Source organism: Ursus americanus, chromosome 9, assembly GCF_024610735.1.
Source record: "Ursus americanus isolate L20-20 chromosome 9, mUrsAme1.1.p, whole genome shotgun sequence".
Classification (NCBI taxonomy): domain Eukaryota; kingdom Metazoa; phylum Chordata; class Mammalia; order Carnivora; family Ursidae; genus Ursus; species Ursus americanus.
The window spans coordinates 978,666-1,002,363 of NC_142135.1; the positions used below are offsets into that span (position 1 = coordinate 978,666).

The window sequence follows — 23,698 nt, forward strand, 5'->3', positions numbered from 1 at the left end:
GCCCCTCCCCCGCTCCACGCTCTGCCTGCAAACCCGTGCCCTCCAGCCGGACCCCCACCGCCCGGCCCTACAGGCCCCCGCTGGGGAGCAGCACCCGAATGGGGAGCAACACCCGCAGCTGCTCCGTGGGTGGCCACGGGGCCTCGGTGACGAAGACGACACGGAAGTGTCGCAGGCGCGCCGCCTGGAACCGCGAGGGGTTGTACTCGGGCCCGTCGGCAGGTCGCAGCAGCGACAGGTACCGCTCCTGCTCCAGGAGCTCCTGGCTCAGCAGCTCCTGGGCCAGCCCTGGCCGCACGGCCTCCAGCTGCTGCCACACCACGGGGAACAGGTCTGCCTCACGCAGGTCAAACACCAGCGGCTTCCCATACCTGCGGGGTGGCCCGGTGGGTGAGGTGCCCGGGGGAGGGGGCCCCGCCCTCCCCCGACTTACCTGAGCGCCCCCAGCAGCGCCAGCCGGATCCTCTCTGGCCGCAGGTGGGCAGGGTTCGCGGCGTCCACGTAGTTGCTGTCCTGGTAACGCAGGAAGGTGGCCGCCAGGCCCGAAGGGTCGATGACAAGAGGCCACCTGGGAGTGGCCACCGGGTCACTGCCGCTCACCCAAATCCTCTTCCCACCGTCCCACCCAGCCGTGACCACCCACCGGCCATCGGCACGGATGCGGTCGCCCACGTCCTTCATTAGTACGTCGTGCAGCTCAGCGACCCGGCACTTGAGCCCTGGCACCTCCTCTTCCCCTGCGAGGGCGTGAGTGGGGCGGGCACCGACGGCAGGACCCGGTGCCCGACCCCTCCCTGGGCCTAGTCCCCCTGCCCCCCAGCCCCGCCCACCCTCCTGGCTCTGCTCCCGCAGCTCCAGCCTGGCCATGGCCAGCGTTTCCTCGGCCTCCTGGGCCTCCAGCCGCAGTCTGTCCACTTGGGCCTCTGCGTCCTTGACGGCCTACAGGAGAGGAGGGGCCCCGTGCTCTGTTCAGAGCGAGGCTGTACTCCCTCTTTGTGGAGTGGTCCAGACAACTAAGGAGGGGATAGCGGTCCCCATTCCACTCTGCCAAGAGGCTGCTACTGGAAGGTGACACCCACGCTCGGGAGGGGGACGCAGGCCCTGCAAGTCCAGGCGTGAGAGGGAGAAACCCCACCTGTAGGGTGAGCTCAGCCTGGCCCGGGCACCTCCGTTCGCACTCCTCGTGCTCCGTGACCCTCTGGTTGAGCTCGCAGTAGGCCTGCTGCAGCTGGGCGTGAGGGCCCGGGTGGGGCTGGCCTGGTGTCCTCCGGACCAGCTCCACCCCGCTGAGGGCGCCTCCCTGCCTGTCCGCACCACCCATCCCCCAGGAGCCTCGGCTCCCCGGCAGCCAGGGGGCGGCTCACCTGTGCTTGCCGCTGCTGCTGTGCCTTCGCCAGCTGTTGTACTTTGAGGTTCACTCTGGGGCGGGGGGGGGGGGGGAGTGGCCCGGTCATCAGAGGCCCTCCGTGCCACCCCCCACCCCACCCACCTTCCCCCCGGCCGCACCGCTTGGCCTCTGCCTCCTCATGACGCTCAGCCTCCTGGGCCCGGCGCTGCTGCTCGGCCTCCATGTTCTGGAGCATGGCCTCCGTGAGGCTCAGATCCCATGACCGCAGCACAGTAGCCACAGCGTCCAAGGAGGCCACCTAGGGACCGACGGCACTGGCGAGGAGCTCAGAGCGTGGGTTCCATGCTCTGCTAACCTGGGAGGAGGCTCTGTTGCTATCCCGTGTTACGGAAAAAAGGCGCCAACGGGCTGAAACACGGCCCCAAAACCTTGACCATCCTGCTGCAGCTGCCCCCCAAAACGAGACACCCAAGGGTCCTCTGGGCCTCTCCCTACCAAGACCAAACGGTCTCCACATCCGTTTCCGGGATCCCCTCCTCTCCACCCCGACTGGCCAGTCCCTCAGGCCCCCGGCAGGTGTCCACTGCCCTGTTTGCACACCCCGGTCCCAGTCGGCCCTCCCCTTCCCTGGCCGTCTGCACCTGCAGGGCACAGCCAGCCCCCGCAGCCCAAGCCTCCCCACCCCTCCAGGAGTGGTAAGGGGCCCGCCGTCGCAGGGGAGGGGGTGCTCCCGGCCACGCTCACGCACACACCTGCTCCGGGGTGCTGCCGTCTTCTGCGTACACCCGGGGGTCAGCTCCGAGCTTCAGCAGCACCTCCACGGCTTCCAGGTGCCCCCCGAAGGCCGCTCGGTACAGCGGCGTCCGGCCGAAGGCGCCCTGCGCGAGGGGCTCCTGAGCCAGGCTCCTTGGGGGCGGCCGGCGCCCCCCGCCCCGGCCCGACGCCCACCTTGCTGTTGGGGCTGGCGCCCTGCTCGGCCAGCAGCTGGATGGCCAGGGGCTGCCCGCCGGCCGCCGCCTCCGACAGCGGCGTGTTGCCGCTGCAGTCCTCGCTGTCCACCAGCGCCACGCGCCGCCGCCGCCGCCGCGCCGCCCCCGCCTCGTCGTGGCCCACGCCCTCGCGGGTCAGCAGCTCGTCCGCCTGCGCGCAGGCCCGCCGTGAGCGCCGTGAGCTCACGGGCCCCGGGCCGCCCGCCGCCGCCGCCGCTCACCTCCCGCAGGACGGCCTGGATCTCGCCCACGTCGCCGTCGAAGGCCGCCTCCCGCAGCCGGGCCCCGCGCTGCCGCTCCTCTCGCCGCCGCCGCTCGGCCTCCTCCGCCGCCTCCCGCCGCCGCCGCGCCGCCTCCTGCTCCCTCCGCACCAGGGCCACGAAGGCCTGCGGGCAGACCGGGCGAGGGAGACCCTCCCCGGCCCGAGTGCGCGGGTCCTGGCGCCCCCACGGCCGCGCAGCCAGCCTCACCTCCCTCTGCAGCTGCTCCATTTGCCGCTGGTAGTCCTGCTGCTCCCGCTGACGGCGGGCCAGCTCCTTCCTGGCCCGGAGCCGCCGGAAGGCGCACTGGAGGACAGTGGCCGCTCGGTCCTCCGCAGCTGGCCCTGCGGGGTGGGGGGAGAGGGGCTCTGGGGTCCCGGTCCTCTCCGAGCTGCCGTCCAGCAGCCCCCGGGGCCTCCCGCACCAGGCGCACCGGATCTCCAGGTCCACACGGCGAGCGGAGCCCGCACAGGGCTTTCCACCCAACCTAAGGCCAGAAATGTTCTAAAATCCACAAAGGCTGGGGCACCGCGCGGGCTCAGTCGGTGGCGCCTGCGACCCTTGATCTGAGGGTTGTAAGTTCGAGCCCCACGTTGGGTGCAAAGATTGCTTAAACCTAAAATCTTTAATATCTGCAAATGAGGCCACACTGCATTAATCCACTGGCGGAGAGCAGGGGAGGAGGTAGGAGAACGGAACCGAGAGCGGACGGAGGGCCCAGGCCTCCTGACCCTCCCCAGCCCAGACACAGCTGGGACCCCGGGAATCCCCAGCTGCGGACCCGCTGGAGGAGCTAGCAGGGAGCCTGAGGGATGGGGAGGAAGGTGGCCTCCAGCAGAGAAGTCCCGTGCACCCCCCCCAGGACCCCTCCCCCTGAAAGCCAGGGGGCCCCCCTCAGCATTCAGGCACTCATGTGTGCAGGCTGGGCTGGCCAGGCTGAAGCAGGGGTCCCAACCCACCAGCCCACTGGGACTCGGGAGAGGGAGCCCAGGGTGTCGTCTCCCTGCACAGCTGCCCCCTGCACAGCAGCCACAGCAGAAGGTCTGAGCAGGACGCCAAGCCTCGGACCCCGCCTGCACCGGACAAGGGTCTGCACCTGGCCCTGCGGGCTCTCTGCCCACCTGAGGTCGGGTCAGTTACCTCTCTGGGCCTCCATGTCCCTTTCTCGGAAACAGGGCACTGATGGCAGTCACACCCCACGGGGCTTTTCAAGTCTAATGCTGGTGCACTGGTGGGCTCCGGAACGTTCCTAACTGCTCCGCGGGCTTGTGGAGTTCTCCGGGCATCACAGCGCTAACCACGCTCAGCGGGAAAAGAAACAGCCAGGGCAGGCGAGACAGACTGCAGGGGACAGCGTGGTGACCGTGTGGTGGCCCCAGGGACACAGGCCACGAAGCCCGCTCTCTGAAAACACCACAAGCCACGGAGGAGCCCCAGAGGGACTCAGTGAGACAAGGGGTCAGAGACCAGGCTAAGGCGGCAGGATGGCACTGGCGCAGGCGCAGAGACAGAGGGAAGGGACGCTCAGTCCCGCAGGCCAGTGGCGGTGTGGCGGGAAGTGGGGGTGGTGACCATGGGTGAAGTGAGCGGAGACGCAGCAGAAGGGGGGACAGGGACGCGAGAATAATTCGTGTCTCTGGGACGCAGAGACTAGCAATGGGGAAAATACAGATGAAATACATAAAAAATTCCTGAAATAAATCTTAAGAGTGACAAAAAATATGCCAGGAATCAAAACCACTAGCATCGCTCACATCCTAACCAGGTTGTTGCACCTTAAAAAAAAAAAAAACAAGAAAAGCTCCTCAAGGTCCCAGCTAGAAAAGCAAGCAAGTCGGGCTCTCCCGAATCAGAGCGTACGGGATTCTGAAGGGAAGCAATAGCTGGAGAAGATTCCGTACGTGTTCTCCCAGAGTGACGCCACTATGACCTGGGCGTGCAAAGGCGGTCGGCGACACGGGCGGGCGGTCCCAGCCGGGGGCGGGGGGCTTCACCTGGCAGCACCCACGGGAGGGAGGCGAGGCCGGGGCCGACCACAGCACCAAGCAGACAAGACCTGTGTGTGATGCGGAGCGCTCAGTAAAGCTTTGGGTTTGGGCTTGCCAGCGTGAGCTAATAACAACACAAAACACAATTTTGGAGATGTGCACGGAAAAAAAAAAGGATTTGTTGTTTATCTGAAATTCACATTTAAATGAGTGCCCTGTATGTTATCTGGCAGCCCTATTGGGTAGAAATCCTGAAGAACTCCATTCTTTGGAAAATGAAGAACCCTCGTGGGAAAGGAAGGCCCAGCTGCAAATCACTGAGTCCTTGATGGGCTCAAGGCGATCTGGAGGTCCCCCTCGCCTTGACGCCCGACAAAGACAAAATAAATCCTCTCTGGAGGAGAAGAACGTCATCCAGAACTCGGGCGTATCTCAAAAAAAATTTTTTTTGAGAGAGCGTATGCACGAGTTGGGGGAGGGGTGCAGAGGGAGAGGAAGAGAGAGAGTCCCCAGCAGACTCCACACTGAGCGCGGAGCCTGACGCGGGGCTGCTTCACCGGCTGAGTCACCAGGCGCCCCTCCAAAATGTTTAACATACAATGTGCGGCACCCGAAAGATAATCAGGCAAATGAGGAAACACAATATGGCTGAAAAACGAAGAAAATGGTAAACAACAGAAGTAGACCCAGACAGAGCCGACGAGCGGCTCCGGAACGCGGACTTCCATTGACATGTTCAGGGAATTGAAAGACAGATTAAAAAGTCTGGGCAGAGAGCTGGAAACAATAATAAAGAACCCAATGGAAGTGTGAGAATGTAAAATACAAAACCTGAAACTGGGAGTCCGACGGGCAAGCCTCACGGCGTAACGGACACGGCCGCACACAGAACCTGTGAGCTGGAGCGCGATGCGAATGGACACGGCCGGGCTCGAGGCGCAGAGACGAGAGGGAAGGTCTGATGCCCAGGTCACTCGAGTTGCAAACGGAAAGGGCAGGGAGGAGGGAGCAACACCTAAAGAAAACTTTTCAAAACCAACAGACATCAAGTGACAGCGTTGACATGGGCTATGAATTCCAAGTGGGGCAAGTATGAAAACAAGCAGGGAAACGCACACACCCCCCAAAGCACAGCCGGGTAACACTGCTAAAAACCCAGCAGAGCAGGAAAAGTCTTCACGTGAGTTAAAGGAAGGGGCACCTCGGGGGCTCAGCCGGTACAGCATCCACGTCTTGGTTTCAGCTCAGGTCATGATCTCAGGGTGATGAGATGGAGCCCCGTGTTGGGCTCCCTGCTCAGCGGGGAGTCTGCTTCTCCCTCCACCTCTTCCCCCGGTCGTACGTGCTCTCGCTCTCTCAAATAAATAAATAAAATCTTTTTAAAAATTTAAGGTGAGATAAACACACCTTCGGGCAAACAGAACCCAGAGGGGCCTGGCAGCCAGCCTCGCTTGCGGAAGGGACAGGAGGCTCGCTGCTGGCGGGAGAGAGCCGCCGAGCCTGGTGCGCAGGTGCGGACAGGGCTGAGGTCCCACAGAGAGAGCCGCACAGACGCACGAGAGCTCAAACACACACAGAGTAAGAGCACGTACGTGGGAAGAGGGTAGGGGTGGTGAAGAGTGCGGAAGTCCGTGCGATGTCAGGACGGCGGGCAGTCACGCTAGACTTGAAAACTCCAGGGCAGGAGGCCGAGAGCTGCTTGCCGTAGAAACGTCGTGGCGGACAGAGCGCGAGGTGGCGCCCTCTCCCGCAGCACAGGCGACGCCCGTGACTTGCTTCTAGCCGCACCAGCACGGCCACGGCGATGGCGCTTCCCGGGCTGACGCAGACTGACTGGCCGTACAGCGGCCCGGGGCCAACCAAGAGCCAGGAGCCAGGCCTGCAACCGCGAGACACGAACCCGCCAATGACCCGAGAGACCCTGCGGTGCGCGCCTCCCACGCGAGCCTCCAGACGCGACTGCGGCCCTGGCCAGCGTCCAGATCGCCACTGCAGGTGCCCGAGACGGGGCGGCCCGGGTCCCACAGGACTGTGCGGCCTTTGGTTGCTCAGTGTAGGCCCGCTCGCCGGGCAGCAGGAAACAGAAAGGACGCCCGACTGCGGGTGGCAGTGAGCCTCGCTGGCACTAAAGAGAAGCAGCGCAGAAGAGAGGCGGCCGCCGCCAAGACAGCCGGGCTCTTGCCAGGCCGCTGCCGTCCAGAGACACGGCTCCAAAACACATCAACACCGCGGAGAGAAACCGAGGGATCTGAACACGTAGTGGGAAAGGTCAGCGCAGGCCTCTTGGTACTTGTCAGAACAAAGAGCGCCGCAAGCCCATGAGGACACGGAAGCCGCCACGGTGTGGCCGGCACAGCCGCCCGGCGGGCAGGGTGAGCGCCGAAGCCAGGCACCGCGGGCGGCACAGACTCGCCGGGCGCACAGGGAAGATTTACCGAAACTGACCAAAACCTGAGCCGTAAAGCACATTTAACAGACATCACGTACTTGAAATCACAGATCACTTTCTGAATGTAGCTGCATTAAGCTTAAGATGAAATGAAAAATTAACTAGATACCCATATAGTTAGAAATTCTGAAATACATTTTATAACAAGCCCTGTGTCAGAGGAGAAAACACACAAAAAACAATAAAGCCCATGGAAGCGACCGTCCCGGCCACGCCCCGCGGGAGAGCCGCGCGGCACCTGGAGAAGGGGAGGGCTCGTCCGCGGACCCGGCCCGGCAGCACAGCCCGAGAGGGAAATAACCTTTTCTTATTTTTTTAGATTTATGTCTTTATTTTGAGAGGGCCCGGCAGAGGGAGAGGGAGAGAGACTCTCCAGCAGACTCCCCACAGAGCGAGGAGCCCAATGCAGCACTCGATCCCATGACCCCGAAACCACGAGCCTGATGCTTAACCAACGGCGCCACCCAGGCAACCCTAAGCTTTTGTTATTTTAAAGCAAGAAACTTGTGACTTGGAGGCCTGGGCTCTCCCGACCGACTCAGAATCTGGTAGCAGGAGGTGGGCGCCACCACTGCGAGCACCGGGCGGAAACCGGGGCCTGGGCTGCGGCAGGGAGGGGGTGGCGCTTGCAGGCGGCATGCGGAGCGGCGGGAGGACGTCCTCCAGGCCAGACCGCAGGCGGAGCGGGCATCTCGGGAGCCTGTCGCTCTAGGACGCGGGGCAAGAAGGTGTGCGCAGCAGGCATCAGAGATGCTGGCCGCTTTCCACGAGTTTCTTCACAAAGACGAGCTCAGAATACAACTGGCTTGTTTGCACGGAAAATGGAAAAGCAATCGTGTTGGGAAATTCAAGGACCCCCTGGGTGGAAGCCGCGACTCTCTCAAATCAAAGAGTAAAGGACACAACTGACAAGATCTTTGAGGGCCACGTGCAATGAGAACTCAGCCTCCTGTGGGACAAAGTGAACGGGCTGGTGCCACATCCGCCTGGTGCCTCAGGGGAAAGCCGCCGGCTCCGTAAGCCCCGGGGCCCACACTCAGTGACCGGGAGGAGACAGAGCAGGGGACGCAAGGAGCCAGAGCGGCGTCTCCAAAGCCATGCGGGCGCAGCTGCAGGAGGAACCAGGACACGGAAACAGCAGACTGCCACGTGTCCGCGCGGCCCTGTTCCAGATGGTGAGATAGTGGCTGACTTTCTGTCACGGCTTCACAGTGTTACAAGGCACCGGATTTTGGGGGTGCTGTCTAGTGTCGTGCGTCTGTCCTGTGCTGGCGGAGCCCCACCCCCGCGGGTGCTTCTCTCCCTGTGCTCTTGCTGCTAAAGGGTCAGATCCGCTGCAGGGCCCCCGGAAGACAGCGGCACGCGAAACACCCCTAAATTCCCAGATCAAAGCCTGCGGGGCTTTTTTTGACTTTGTGAAAACCATCTCTTATGGTACAGACGCGAGACTGAGGCAGACAACGCAAAATCCAGGTGTGACTGTGCGTCAGGAAACCACGTGAGCCCCCAAAATAGGGAAAACCACCCCACCTGCTCCCCAGCATTTGGGCTTGGGCTTGGTTTTCTGATTAATCAACACAAAATACGTAGAGCGGGCTGTGGCGCACAGTAAGCACGCAGCCAACGCTGCTCTCGGGACCCTCATCACCAGGCTCCTGCAGGAAAGGCCAAGCGGAAGAGCCACGCTCTTCCAATCAGAAGAGGGAATCAAAGAAAATGGAGTGCAGAGAAGAGCCTCTGTCGACCGACAGAGAGAACTAACTTCTTCAGTTCTGTTTCTGCCGAAAATGGGTAGTTTTTGGAGGGACTGAACTATTGCAAATTCAGTCGGAAGGCGGTTCGAATCCCAGCTGTGGTCCCCGGGCCGTTTCTCCTCAAAGGGACGCGGAGCACCTGTTACGCCACGCGGCTCTTGGTCTGATCCATATGTTGATTCCATCCCAGGAAACATTCACCACAAGTGGCTACTTTGGTGCGATTCGAAAGATCCAGTTGTCTAGGGGCACCTACTGGGCTCAGTCGGGAGGAAGGACGTGCGGCTCTGGATCTCAGGGTCATGGGTTCCAGCCCCACGTGGGGTGCAGAGATTACTTCAATAAATAAACTTTACTTTTTACAAATATTTATTTATTTGAGACAGAGAGCACAAGCGGGGGAGGGGCAGAGGCAGAGGGAGAAGCAGGCTCGCTGCCGAGTGGGGAGCCCAACACGGGGCTCGATCCCAGGACCCTGAGATCACGACCTGAGCTGAAATCAAGAGTCGGATGCTCAACCGACTGAGCCACCCAGGCGCCCCAGTGCAATAAACTTTAAAAAAATAATCCAGTTGTCTAGAACCCAGTCGTCAAACTTGCATAACTCATCTAAGAATGCAATTGGGGCGCCTGGGGGGCACAGCGGTTAAGCGTCTGCCTTCGGCTCAGGGCGTGATCCTGGCGTTATGGGATCGAGCCCCACATCAGGCTCCTCCGCTGTGAGCCTGCTTCTTCCTCTCCCACTCCCCCTGCTTGTGTTCCCTCTCTCGCTGGCTGTCTCTCTGTCGAATAAATAAATAAAATCTTAAAAAAAAAATGAAGTTGACATTTAAAATTTCTCCTAACAAGTTTGAATAGTTGCAAAGGATCCGATCTCTGGTGTAGTGATGAAATGTTAAAACACTTACTTTACCAATGGAATACGGATGCTGTGGCTGAGCTCCTTGCCACAGGAAGCGAGCTGCCGGTAATCCACGGTGAGAGACAGTATCACAAGGAGCCACATCAGCACCTGGGGCTGAGCGGGAGGCCTGGGTCCCGTCGGGAGGAACCAGCGGCCTGCCGCAGTGTGGACAGTAAACCTGCCTCCGAGCCCCACAAACAAGCTTGTGCATGGACACGGGTGACCGTCCCTGGAGGAAGGGCAGTAGCGACTCCCGAGAACAGGCACTGGGGCCCCAGACACCACGCTGATCCCCCAGTGGGCAGGAGACGGTGGGATTCGGGCCCCAGCTCACAGACCAGGCCTGGTAGTTCTGCGGGACCCCGTGTGGCCATTCCCTCAGCTCCTCAATGTGTAAACTGGATACTGTAGGACGCCCGCTGGAGAGACCCACGTGGCAGGACAGCCCAGAGAAAGCAAGGGTCTCACCCGACGGCCCACGAAGAAGCAAACCCTTCCCCAGCCAAGCCCCGGGATGAGACCGCAGCCCAAGAGAGACCCACGTGGGCTGTGCCTGGACGCCTGACCCGCAGGACTGAGAGAGGACCCTGGAGCCACAAGACTGTGACGCGTGAAGCAGCAACTGAGGACCAACACGTGGCTGTTCCAGCCACAGCCAACACACACGTGTCCGGCCACCAGGAAGCAGAAGCAGGAGCGGCTTCTGCCCCCATCATCCCCAGCGACCCCCCAGCGGTCTTTCTGTCCCTCCTCTCCAGGGCTCGCACCTCTGCGGGGGGAGGGCTCGGCTCCCAGGGAATGCTTCCACCGGGCGACGTAGGAATGGCCTGAACCGCAGTTGGAGGCCTCCGCCCGAGCACGAGTCTGAAACACAAAGAAGGGCATTTCTACACCAACGGGAGTGACAGGTTCTGACCTCCCGTGGGGCAGCTCCCTGGTCCTCACGGGGGCCAGGAGGGCGATGTCTGGAACCCGGGTATCCCTGCAGTGTGAGAACCCACGAGGATTCACACCCTCCAGGCAGGGAACCCAGGCCCACCTTCGCTGAGGGCGAAGGGCACGGGGTAGGGGCAGGGGTGCTGAGCAGCAGCCGCGGCCACGATGGGTCTCAGGGACAAGAGTGGGGGTAGCAGGTGCACAACTTCCTGCTTATTTGTCACATACATTTGTAGATATTAACTGATATCTTTTTCTACTCTATTCTCTAATTTTTAAAAAAGATTTTATTTATTTTTCTTGGAGAGAGAAAGAAAGAGGGCACGGGAGGGAGGGGCAGAGGGAGAGAGTCCCAAGCAGACTCCCCACCGAGCGCAGAGTCTGACACGGGGCTCGATCCCACCACCCTGAGATCAGGACCTGAGCTGAAACCAGGAGTCAGACTCTTAAGTGACTGAGCCACCCAGGCGCCCCTTCGTCTCTCATTTTTTACATAAGACTTGTTGATACCGGTAAACTTTACAATTTAGTATTTAAGCTTCAGAAAATCCAGGTTCCCGGAGGGATGTGAAGGTGATGCTGGACTGCTGGAAGGACCCTCAGAACGTCTTCACTCCTCCAGAGGTTGCAGTGCGTTAGGCAGAGGCTCTGCGAGGGCGCGTGCGTGTGAACGGCGGTGTGGAGGCCGTAGCCCGAGGGCTGGAGCACGTCCTCCTCGGTTCCGCTCTGCAGTGCTGGGGCCGCAGCCAGAGTTTCCTCCCCTGTTCTGCCAACAGGGGGCACAGGAGGAGGGTTGGAAGGCAGGATGGGGCAGAAGGGATTTCCTCTTTCCCGCCTACACGTTCTCGCGCCTCAGCAGCGACCATGCGGCTAGCTCTCTGCCACAATGAGAGCGGTCCTTCTGAACCATGTCACGACCTCACCCGAGCTAGGCGCCTGGAGAGATGGGGCCCCATCACCCCCCGCTGCACCCAGGCAGGTAAGCAGAGTCAGGGGTTACAACAGGTTGAGCAGGGAAGTGCAAATCGGCTCCAGGAAGAAATAGCCTGCTTCCAAAAAACTTTTTTTTTTTTTGGCAGGAAATGGTTAATGTTAGTCTGGAAACCTTCCACCTGACTAGGGTCCTTGCAAAGGGTCAGAGAAGACGCCCTTCGTAGAACCGTAGAACGAGAAGAAAGACACTTGTGAGTGAATGCAGAACTCACCGGGGGGGGGGGGGGTGGCCAGATTCTAGAAGAGAAGAGGTTAAGTGGCTGCAAGATGGTGTTGGTGTCCTGAGGGGCAGCAAGCCAGAGTGGCGGTCAGGACGCTCAGGAAGAGCCAAGCGGGAGCTCATGGAACTTCCTCATACCCACTAAGACAGTGAACAAGAGAGAAACAGTACTTTCCTAGAGGAATTGTAGATTTCCACAGCAACGTGAAGACTTGAGGGACCCACATACATATAGTCAGCTCGTCTCTGCAAAGGAGCAAAGAAAACACAACGGAGCACAGACAGTCTCTTCAACAAACGGAGGTGGCACAACGGGTCACCCACACAAAACAACAGTGACTCTGGGCACACACCTTACAGCCTTCACAAAAATCAACTCAGAATGGATCACAGACCAGGGGCACCTGGGGGACTCAGTCAGTGGACTGTGCAATTCTTGATCTTGGGGTTGTGGGTTCGATCCCCACGCTGGCTATAGATATTACTTTAAAACTGAAATATTTTTCAAAAACTGGATCACAGGGGCGCCTGCATGGCTCAGTCAGTTAAGCATCTGACTCCTGGTTTCAGCTCAGGTCATGATCTCAGGGTCATGGGATGGAGCCCTGTGTTGGGCTCTCTGTTCAGCAGGCAGTCAGCTTGAAGATTCTCTCCTTTTTTTTTTTTTAATTTATTTATTTGACAGAGAGAGACAGCCAGCGAGAGAGGGAACACAAGCAGGGGGAGTGGGAGAGGAAGAAGCAGGTTCACAGCGGAGGAGCCTGATGTGGGGCTCGATCCCATAACGCCGGGATCACGCCCTGGGCCAAAGGCAGACGCTTAACGACTGCGCCACCCAGGCGCCCCTGAAGATTCTCTCCTTCTGTCCCTCTCTCCACTTCTGCGCGCTCGCTGTCAAATAAAAAAAATTTTTTTTAATGGATCATAGACCTAAATGTAAACGCAAAACTATAAAGCTCCTAGAAGAGGACATAGGAGAAAACCGACGTGACCTTGAGTATGGTGACGATTTTTAGATACAATATCAAAGGCACCATCCATGAAAGAAATAATTGATACACTGGGCTTTTGCTCTGTGAAAGACACTGTCAGAGAGTGAGAAGACAAGTCACAGCCTGGGACAAAGTATTTGCAAAAGCTGCATGTGATAAAGGACTGTTTTCCAAAATATACCAAGAGCTCCTGACACTCGACAGTGAGGAGACAAACAACACAGATAAAAACTGCGCCGGAGACCTTAATAGACACCTCCTCAAACAAGATAGACAGCTGGCAAATAAGCATAGAAAAGATGCTCCGCCGGGTGGAGGGAGGGGGTAAAAGGGTGACGGGTATTGAGGAGGGCAGCGCGGTGATGAGCACTGGGTGCTGTACGTGACTCGTGAATCGTGGAACACGACATCGAAAACTAACGATGTACTGTGTGTGGCTGACGGAACATAATTTTTAAAAAATATGCTCCACATCGTATGTCATCAGGGAAATGCAAATTAAAACAACGAGATTCCATGACACGCCCGCTAGAATGGCCAAAATCCAGAGCGCCGACGACACAGATGCTGGTGAGGACGCGGAGCGACGGGAGCGCTCACCCGTGGCTGGCGGGAGAGCAGAACGGTGCAGAGACTCTGGAGGAGAGCGTGGACATGTCTCACAAAATTAGACTTGCTCTTGCCACGTGTTCCAGCAACCGCGTCCCGTGGTATTTACCCCAAAGAGTTGAAAACTTACACCCACATCGAGACCCGTGCATGGATGTATGTAACAGCTTTGTTCAGAATCACCAACACCTGGAAGCAGCCGAGTCGCCCTCAGCAGGCGGACAGATACGTGAACCGCGGCCCCTGAGGACCACGGAATGTTTCAGCGTTAGATAGAAATGCGCTCTCAGCCGTGGAAAGACGCGGGGGAACCTGAAACACACGTTGCGAAGTGAGAGAAGCCAGTCTGGAAAGGCTCCACCGTGTGTGACTCCCAGTCTCCGACGTTCTGGAAAAGGCAGAACCCTGGAGACCGACGAGTGGTTGCAGGGGCTGGGAGGCGGGAGGGACAGTCAGAGCACAGAGGGCCTAGGGCAGTGAGACTGCCCCGTACGACGGTCTGCTGGTGGATACACGTCGTTCCACGTCTGTCCAAACCCACAGAAGGTCCGGCATCTGGAGTGAGTCCTGAGGTCAACTAGATGCTGGGTGATGAGGCTTCATGACGTGTGCCCGCGTGGGTCCATCGACTGTGACGAATGCACCACTCTGGTGGGGATGATGATGATGGGGACATTGTACATGATCGCGGTAGAGGGTATGAGGGAAAGCTCTGCACTTCCCCTCAATTGAAGGGAACCTAAAACTGCTCTTAAAAAAATAAAGCCTTAATTGAAAAAAACAAAAACAAAAAAACCAGACAAACAGTTCTGAGGAAAGCAGGAGTAGTGGTTCCCATCCTATCTGCATGGAGTTCACCTGTCTGGCCTTTGCAGAAAACAAATGAATAGTGGAAGAAGACGGACCACGGTGAACTTGGACAGGTGGCGAACCGCTGTCTTCCCTGGAGCAGACCGAGCCGGCCCCTGGCGCCGTGCTGTGGGTGGTACAGACCCGTTGATCCGGCAGGCGCTTTCCTCCGCATCCTCGCCGCGGACCACAGCCTCACCCCCCTCATCTGGCCAAGACAGCAATACACCTTCACCGTCTTCTCTCAAGAGGACGGCCATGCTCTGACTTCCTGCAATACTACGGCTCATAGGGACCGCGGGAGGCCAAGGGCCGCCCCAAAGATGTCCTTGTCGTGTGCCCTGGAGCCTGGGAATGTGCTGTGTGACATGCAGGGGGGATTAAGGCTGCTAATCAGGTGACCTTAGAACAGGGTGATCATCCTGGACTATGCGGGTAGACCCAATGTAATGACAAGGGTCCCTCAGTGTGGGAGAGGGGCAGAGGAGCCCGCAGGGAGCTGTTGCAACAGTGCTGACCTGGAGGCGGTGGGGCCACAAGCCAGGGGACAGGAGCACCCCAGCAGGCGGAGAAGGGCAAGGACACAGGTTTCCCTCTAGAGCCTCTGGAAAGGGTCGCAGTTCCTAAGGCCTTTTCTGTGAGCACTTGGGCCCGTGTCAGACTCTGAACCCACGTATGTGCAGGGGAACGAACAAGCGCTGCTGCAGACTGCTGAGTGTGGGCTGCTCAGCCACAGGAAGCTCACCCAGGAGCCCAGATCTCCCTGCCGTCACGCGGGCCCTCAGACTTCCGGATGGAGGGGGACAAAACCACCAGCCCGGGGCAGCCTTCGGGGTTCATAAATCGAGGACTTGCTAGGACATCGAAAGGTCAAAAATAAGTGGTTGTGCCTCGTACCTCCTTCCATCAAGAAAGCAGCCCAGCGGTGGGCAAGCGCGCCAGGGCTTGAGAGCAGCTCGGCGTACCCGGGAATACCGCCCCGCCCCATTTACTGAGACCCAGAAGGCTAATGGTCCCCGCAGGTATTTGTGGGGGAAGGATGCCCTGTGGAACCCCTGGCGAGCCCCCACGGGACGGGGCGGCATGGACTCCACGCTTCTAGAGTAAGGCTGTGCCTGTCACGGCAGAACGCGGTTCCGAGGCCCTGGTGGAGACTGGGAGTCCAATCGGGGCGAGAGCACGTGCGTCAGGGGAGCCCATCACAACCTGCGGTCCTCACTCCGGGGACTCCTGGCATTGGGCAGCCACAGCGGGAACCCATCGCAGGATAGACATGAAGCAGACAGCCGGGCCACGCTCTCCTCTCTTCTGTAGTATCGATGCCTCTCCTCAGCCCACAGCCACGGCCTCCTGGGACGAGAGGTGGTGGAGAAAGCCTCGGCACGGACACGCGGACGCGCGGACAGCTGAGTCCACACGGCGGCACTAACTCAAACTGACCGCTGCCACATCACAGCTCCTCCGTCAGGGGACCCTGCAGGGCAGCGGTGCGGGCAATTGCCCAGGGGCACCTGGTCATCTGCTCCCTGTGGATGCGAAGAGTGGCCTGGGGTGCACAGAAAACCGGCCCCAGGACAACGGTGAAAGGCTTGGCTGGTTCATCGGGAGCCGGAAGCGAACCACGGAGACAGGCAGGGCTGGGAAAGGCATGCGCGGGGCAGGCGGCAGGAGCAGGCTCGGGGCGCCAGCGCGTGGGGCTGGCTCTGCCTCTCAATGCGACGGCCGCGGAGAGAGTCCACCGCAGAGGAGACATCGGACACCCGGGTGTATGTCACAAGTGTCCTATGGATGTCGGCCAGCCTCTCTCCCTGGCCACCCAGTGCTGCTGCGAAGGCCAGTGCACGGAGCGGCCGAGGTGGCAGGGATGCTGGGGACACCGGGGCCCAACAGCACGAGCCGCTCTCATCAAGGCCGATCCAGATCAGACACTGCCCAGTGACCTTCTCGTGCCGACCCCTGGGCTCCGGCTGATGCTTTGGACCCGTTGTCAGAAACGCAGGCATTGGCGAGGAGACTGGGGGAGACGCCCTTTGAACGGACTTCTCAGAATAAACCCAGAGTGTGAGAACGGTGTACCCGTGTGATGCTGGCCAGTGTCTCCACTGCAAAGAAGGCTCTGGGTCAGCAAATGGACACAAAGACTTGTTCCCAGGGCTTACAAGCCACGTGGCCATGGCAGCGGGGTGGGGCCCACACACGTCTTCATCCTCTGGGTGTCCAGGCCCGAATGCAGCCGTCCTACTGGACCCCTTCCATGCGAGGCCCACACCCTTTATTTTGGCTGACGTGGGTTCCTACGGGGAGACTCCTACTGGCTTGGCTGTTCACGCTGCCATCTGCACAGACCTACTAACCCCGAATGCACAGTCTGAGCCCCCACCTCGCAGCAGAAAGAGGCAGGGCAGTGGGGCCTGTCTAGCCTCATGCCACGGCCCAGAACAGCTGGCCTTAGAGAAGAGAGGACGGGCCTGCTGTCCTCAGGACAGGACTTGGGACTCCCACCTCATCAGCTCGGGTGCTGTTCTGAGGAATTCGGTGGGAGCCCCCTGTCCAGTACAGAAACTGAAAAAGGGGCCTGGGGACAGATTCTGTCCCTCCTTCCCCAACAATGAGAGGGTGACCTAAGTGTGGACGGCTTCTTCCCGGGAGTAACGGCAGGCCACGGGCACAGGTCGAGACGGTTCCTGGCGGAGCTGCAGTTGAGGGTACAGCCAGCACTGGCTTCTAGTGACAGATGGGACTTCCCGCTCAGACTCATCTGGGGCCTGGCCTGTGCCCTGCACTCCCTCTCACGTCTGCCTCTTTCCCAGACCAAATCTCCACCTACTGAATATCCTTCCAGCACATTCCATTTCTGCTTAAATTGCAGAGAATCAGGGGCGCCTGGGTGGCTCAGTCATTAAGCGTCTGCCTTCGGCTCAGGGCGTGATCCCGGGGTCCTGGGATCGAGCCCCACATCAGGCTCCTCCGCTGGGAGCCTGCTTCTTCCTCTCCCACTCCCCCTGCTTGTGTTCCCTCTCTCGCTGGCTGTCTCTCTCTCCGTCAAATAAATAAATAAAATCTTAAAAAAAAAATTGCAGAGAATGAGTCCTACTATGCATAATCCAGAACCACGATTAATACATCGTGTGTAGATAACTTTTCTAAAACCCGTGGGCAGGACTTTACAAACCATCTGTGGTCCACCCCTGTCCTCGGGACAAGGTCAGGCTCCTTGTCCTGGCTGGCAGCGTGTGGGTGGGGTGCTGGGAGTTTATCCTGGGGCAAGGCCAGCACCACCCACACAAGACCAAGCTTGTGTGAGGGTTGAGACCAGCCACTCTGTGGGGGACAGGCCAGAAGTAAAATGGGAGTCTGGAGGTGAAAAGACCAAGGCCAGGGTGGGAGGGGCGGGGAGGAGGGAGAGAGAGAACACAAAGACCTCTCTGTGGGCATGAGGGCTTGGGCACATGATCACCAGGGTGCAGTGGAGAGGAAGGGGATGAAGGGTTTGCACTTGGACGTGCTGGTGAGTGTGAAGACACCCAGGACAGGGCTGGGGGTTGCAGCGGAATATGGATTCAGGGCACAGGACGATGGTTTGCTAAAGACAGGGCTCTGGAGGTCAGTGTCCAGACCACAGTGGAGGACGCCAGCCGGAGAAGACAGCTTGGGGAGCCTGGGGGGCTCAGTCTGTAAGCTACCCACTCTCGATTTTGGCTCAGGTCATGATCTCAGGGTTGTGAGATCAGGCCCCACCTTGGGCTCCCGGCTCGCTCTCTCTCTCCCTCCCCTTGCCCCCCCCCAATAAACAAATACATAAATAAAGGACGACCACCACCTGCGACAGAGGCCCTGGGCACAGGCTCCCAAGAGTGGGTGGGAGAGGCACGGTGGGACACCAAGGTGGCACCCCCTCTCCAGTCCCCAGGACGCCCGCCAGCGCCCCGCTGACGACCGGAGGGACGCAGCGGGAGGGGGAAGGCCCCCTACGACCACGGCGAGTTAAAGGCGCGAAGGAGAGGGACTCCCGGACAGGCCGCGCCCCTGGGAGGCGGGCACCGGACCAACCCCTCCCAGCCCTCTCCGGGAAAGCACGGAGCTGCAGCCGTCAGAGAGGGCCTGGGTTCGCTCCACCTGCTCCGGGGAGGGCCGCGCGGCTCCGCGAGCACCCGCGCGCGTGCACGCGCACATGCCCATGCACGCACACCATGCGAGTCCCGGTCCGGGGCAGCCCCCTTCCTGCCAGCATACCCCCAGGCCTGCCCATCCCCGCCCGCCCCGAGCGGACGCGGGGCGCGCAGGCTCTCACCTGCGGGGGCCTCTGGGCACTCAGGGGCCGCGGGCTGCTTGGCCGGCCGGGCGGTCTTCCTCGGCGGCTGGCGGGTCTCTCCCGGCTTCCCTGGGGGAGGGGGCGGTCAGTGCGGTGGAGGCGTGGGGCCACCCCTTCCCATCACCCTCGGGAGGCGTTTCTGGGCTACAGGGAGGACAGGTGCTTCTTAGCTGTTACGGAGCGCGCACCCGGGGCGTGTCCTCCACGGCAGTCCGGCGTCGCCCCTTGGGGTGCCGCGCGGGGGCGCCGGTGAGCCCAGCCGGCGGGACAGCCCCTACCCCTGGGCGCTGAAGCCCCAGCTCTAGCGAACGCAGGTGTGGCCAAGTCCCCGGTGGGAGGACCTGCCGCTGCTCTGCCCCACCCCTAACGCGGCCCGCCGTCCTGGCCCGTATCCCTGTGTGTCCGCCTGCGCTCCCCGGTGGTGGCCTGCTGTCGACCACCCCCTGAAGCTTCAGGGACAGGGCTGAGTGGGAGGAGAGGAGGGTGCTCTCAGCAGGGCTGTGCTGGGCAAACCAGTCAAGCCAGTGTGGCAGAGCTGGCTGGGATGGGGCCCTGGGCGTGGGTGTGAGTCAGCGGCCCCAGGCTGGGGAAACGCTGGGGAGGAGGCTGTCTGGGGCCTCCTCCCAACAGGAAGCCCAGGGACGCCAGCACTGGGGCCGGCCCTGCACCCCCCCCTCCCACCAAAGCCTTTATTTCTGTGGGCAGGGCAGGTGGACCCCCAACCAGGAGGCATGGAGAGCCCCTGCCCCACTCTAGAGCAGGCTGGACTGTTCCTTGCTGCCCCATCTCAGTCCACAAAATGCCATCTGGGTCTCAGGCCCCGTCTCTTCCACCAGCCCCCGGCAGGAGGCCACCAGGCTGGGCGAACGGTTTGGTCCTCTCCACAGAGCACCCCAGGCAAGCCTGGGCCCCTGTGCGGCTCAGAGGAGTGTGCTGGCTGGGGGGCTCCCAGGCTAGCTGGGTTGGGATTGTTGTGGCCAGTGAGGGTCTCTGGATGGTGTGATTGGGATGCCGCTGCTGGGCCCGTGGGCTGGTGAGTTGCCCCGGACCAGGGGCAGGGCGGGGGCGGGGGAGGAGGCGCTGCGGCCCGCCCAGGGCAGGACCGGACTCGTTGCTATACACAGCTGGCGATCTGGTTGCCGAGAGTCACCTCCTCCAGTTTCTCGGTCTCCCTCCCAGTCTGGCCAACGAGGCCCGTGGCCTGTAAAGTCCTGCGCCCTGTGTCAGCACGTTAGTCAGCCCTCGCGCCTGGGTGAGCCACCACGCCGCCGAGTCCCTATAAACTCCCCAGCGTGGCCCAGCCCAACGAGTGGGGCCCGTGAGGCCCACAGGCAGCACCGGGGCCCGGAGCGGCTGCGCCACAGGCACCAGCCGAGGGGCAGGGCAGGAGCAGAGGGCCCACTGTGGCCTCCCAGGGATGCCCGCTGTGCCCGCCTGATCACGGCTGGCCAGCGATGAGCCAGGGCCCCCAGGGAGCTGACACCTGGTAAAAGGCGCCGGATCGGGGCCATGTCGGGGAAACGAAGTCGGGCTCGAAAACCCCGAGGCAGGAGGGCCGGCAAGGCACAGCAGGCCTTGGGTCAGCAGGGCCCTGAGGCCGAGCCCCCGCCCCCCGCCGCAGGGGGCCCTCAGGACAAGGTGGGGGTGGCCCCTGCAGAGCACGTGACCAGCAACAAGCCAGCTGCCCAGGGACACCCCAGGGTGGCCAAGCCAGAGCAGCCACAAGCAGCCGAGGGGCCAGTGCAAGCCACTGCTCTGGGGTCCGAGCTGGTGTTAGTCCCCCCTGCGGACATGGAAGGCTGTGGGGCAGGGGGCCTCACACCGGGCCTGGGTCCCGAGCTGCTGAGGCTCCACGAGGTCCAGCTGTGCCTGGCCCAGGAGCAGCGGCTGCTGGAGGACCGGCGGCAGCAGGTCCAGCTGCAGATGCAGCTGTGGCAGGAGGAGCAGCTGTGGAGGGAGCAGCTGTGGCAGGAGGAGCAGCTGTGGCTGCAGCAGCTACAGGAGGAGCAGGCCTGGGTGCGCGTGGAGGGGCTGGAGCTGGCCATGGCACTGGAGCAACTCCGGAGCGAGGGCCTTGAGGTGCTGCAGACCCAAGGCCAGGTAAGGGGGTGGGGGAGGCTCCGCACAGTCTGTGGGGGTGTGGTAGCCATGCAAGCAACCTACGGATACCTGCTGGACCATGTGCTGAGGCCAGGGTGGCTGTGGGATAACTGTGGGTCCATTTTCACACCGCACAGGGTGACCATGTGACAGCAAGCCCTCCCAGGCTGGCCCAGTGTTTGGAGGGTAGAGAGTGCCCAGAAAGGATATTTGTTCAGGAAAATTGAGGCAGAGGTATTCCTACAAAGGACCCAAGCATCCTGGCCAGGTGGGCCAGGGCAGGGAGCTGCTGGAGCTGTCCAGGGCAGTGTTTGGGGTGTGTAGGGGGAGGGCTGCAGCAAGGGCCTAGGTGGACAGTCAGCAGGCAGCAGAAGTGAGGATCGTGCCCACCCCCCCACACCCCCAACAGGGCTTCCCGGCAGGCTTCCTGGCCACCCACCCCGTCTCCACTGTTTATTGCAGTCTGTGTTCCCAGGGCTTGAGATCACAGAAGAAACATGCGGCCCTGGGACCATCATCCTCATTCCAGAAAGGCTGCTTCCTCAGACGCCGCTGGGGCTATTTTGGGAAACCAAACCGGGTCTAACCCCGGCTTGGCATGGAAGAGTAGTCACCGTCACCCCAGCTGGGCGCGTGATCTGCGAGCCCTCTGAGGTCCAGGGACTTGGGTCAGCCCCCCTCCAAGCAGAGGGGCTGCATCTGGGGAACAAGCTGGGTGCTCCGTTAGCCAACACAGACCCCGGCGCAGGCCTGGGTGCTGGAAGGACCCAGAACTGCAGCCTGGAAGGTGTTGACAGCTTCACAGAGAACTCCTGAGTGCCACGACAGAGAAGAAGTGGGACTCAGAGAAGGGAAGGACAATGGGTGGGGGTAGGAATGAGAGGAGGTGCCCTTCCTGACCCACAGCAGGACTGAACCAAGGGCGAGCTGTCACCATTCACTCTGGGAGTGGCTATGGAGAGGGTGGCCTGAGAGAGCAGCCGCAGGCAGAGAAAAGCAAGGGGATGGCCCAGGTGGAACAGAGGGTCAGAGTGGACCACACACATAGGGCCTGAGAACCCCCAACATGCATTCTGAGTGAGCTCTGTCTCAGAACCTGTGTTCAGTCCACATGGGCCTGCACTCCATCTCCATGTGTTCTAACGCTATGCTCCTCCCAGCACTGCCCCTGGTCCCCGCCCAGGGCACAGGTCTCAGGGTCAGGGTCTGGAATGGACTTCTGAGCCTTGAATCCTCAAGATTCAGAGATCCCCTGAAAGCCACTCTCAGAGGGAAGGGTCTTCTCAGAGCACCCCTGGCAGCTGCAGCGAGGGTCTCACAAGTCGGTGTTGGAGTGGAGGTGCTCTGGGGGTCAGACGCACTTACCAGCAACAGCTCTTGGCTCGGCTCCAGGGAGGGATGTCTGCCACTTCCCTGATGCAGCTCTGGGCCCCCCTTTCTTGCTGCTCATTTTCCTGGGGGCAGGTAGGAAAGGTCAAGGGGTGTGTGCTTAGAGTGGCCTGTGTGGACAGATAGCCTCATGTCCTCCCCCACCCCCCACCCAGCTTCCTGCCAGCTTCCAGACCCACCTGCCTGTTCCTGCTTTTTGGCCCAAGTGTGCCCAGCAGCTTCCGGGGGAATGCTTGCAAGGACCCCCAGGGCTGGGTGTCTGGTACCTACTTAGCTGCTCCGAACCACCGGGCTACCAGCTGAACAAGCTTCGTCCTAATACACAGCGCCACCCCGCTCTGCCGAAGCCGCCGCGCTTCCCCACTGCCCACAGCCCACCCAAAACACCCACACTTCTGTGCCCCCAACCTTCTCTTGTTCCAGCCTTGACGCGCGTTGTTGTCAGGGCCTGGAAGCAATGCCTTTCTCCCTAGTCCAGGCGGCTGACCCCAAAGTTTATTTCCCCTGAGAGGCCTCCCTTGGCCCAGGTTGGGCTGGGTCCCCCTGCCTCCCCCACTGCACAGGTGCGGCACGGCAGCATGGCCTGGGCCCCGGTGTGATCCCTTGCCTGTGTGCCCACCACCTTCTGCTGGTGGGGTGTCTCAGAGCGTTTCGGGGAGGAATTAACAAAACAGAAAGCAACCCTGGAAACCTAGAAGATGGGATCATGTGGCAAGAGGGACAAGGAGGAAGGGGACCAGAGACTGACAGGAAGAGTTCTCCAGCATGGACTGGGGAGGGAGAAGCCTTGGGCAGGGGACTTGGCTTGGACACATGGTAGACCGCAGGGTAGGCCCTAAGTGGGATCCAGTGGGGAACTGAGGTTCTGAGCAAGGATCTGAAGTGTTTCGGGGGGACTGAGGACTTCTTGGGGGGGTCAGAGTGTGCTTACAGGGTCCCCTGTCCACGTGGAACGATGCTAGCAGGGCATCGTGAAGGACTCTCCGAGTTCGTGAGGGGTCATGTACATGGGCATGGTTCTGTGGGGGAGGGGCCTGGTGCTCGTGGAATCCTGTGCTGGGGGGTCAGCGACTGTGGGCTTCCCTGTTTGTGTGTGGGGTTGGTGTGTGTCTGGGTGATAGGCGTGTGGGGCTGCTGTGCACGTAGGGTCCCCTACATGTGGAGGCGTTGGTGTGTAAGGAGGCAGGTGTGTGTGGCAGCCCTTGTGTGTGTCTTGATGTGCCTGTGGGGTCCCATCTACGTGGGGGTATTGGCCTGGAGGGGACTGGTGTGTGGGACGCTCCCTTGTGTCCCAGGTGTGGGCAGGGGGTCTACGGGTGCAGTGTCTCTGTGTGTCAGTGGGGTCCCAGGTACTTGTGAGTATTGTATGCAGAGGTCGGGGGTCCTCTGTGAGGGCATCGGCTTACGGGGTGCCCGGGTGTGGCGGGGGGTCCCCGGGGCTCGCGGGGTCCCCAGGCCCTGGCCCGCCACGGGCTCGACGCCGCCCCCGCGACCTCACCTGCCTCACCTGCCTCCCCCAACTCGCCGGCCGGGCGAGAAGTCCCGCCCCCGACGTCGGGCTGACCCGTTTCCTAGCGACTGAGCCGGAACTTCCGAGTCACCTCGA

The 23,698-nt window shown here is 61.0% G+C and overlaps 1 protein-coding gene across 1 annotated transcript; it reads right to left on the minus strand.

Moving 5' to 3' along the window:
- Positions 1-4: 4 nt before the first annotated feature.
- On the minus strand, positions 5-23,676 carry IQANK1 (IQ motif and ankyrin repeat containing 1). Its single transcript, XM_087864521.1, has 12 exons — positions 23,600-23,676; positions 22,069-22,157; positions 18,583-18,672; positions 18,408-18,410; positions 2,559-2,941; positions 2,297-2,488; positions 2,101-2,226; positions 1,365-1,646; positions 1,136-1,228; positions 644-939; positions 434-568; positions 5-371 (listed from the first exon to the last, which is right to left on the minus strand). Exons 2-12 carry the CDS (start codon positions 22,151-22,153, stop codon positions 68-70), a joined length of 1,989 nt encoding a protein of 662 aa, XP_087720647.1. The 5' UTR covers positions 22,154-22,157; positions 23,600-23,676; the 3' UTR covers positions 5-67.
- Between the last annotated feature and the right edge of the window lie 22 nt (positions 23,677-23,698).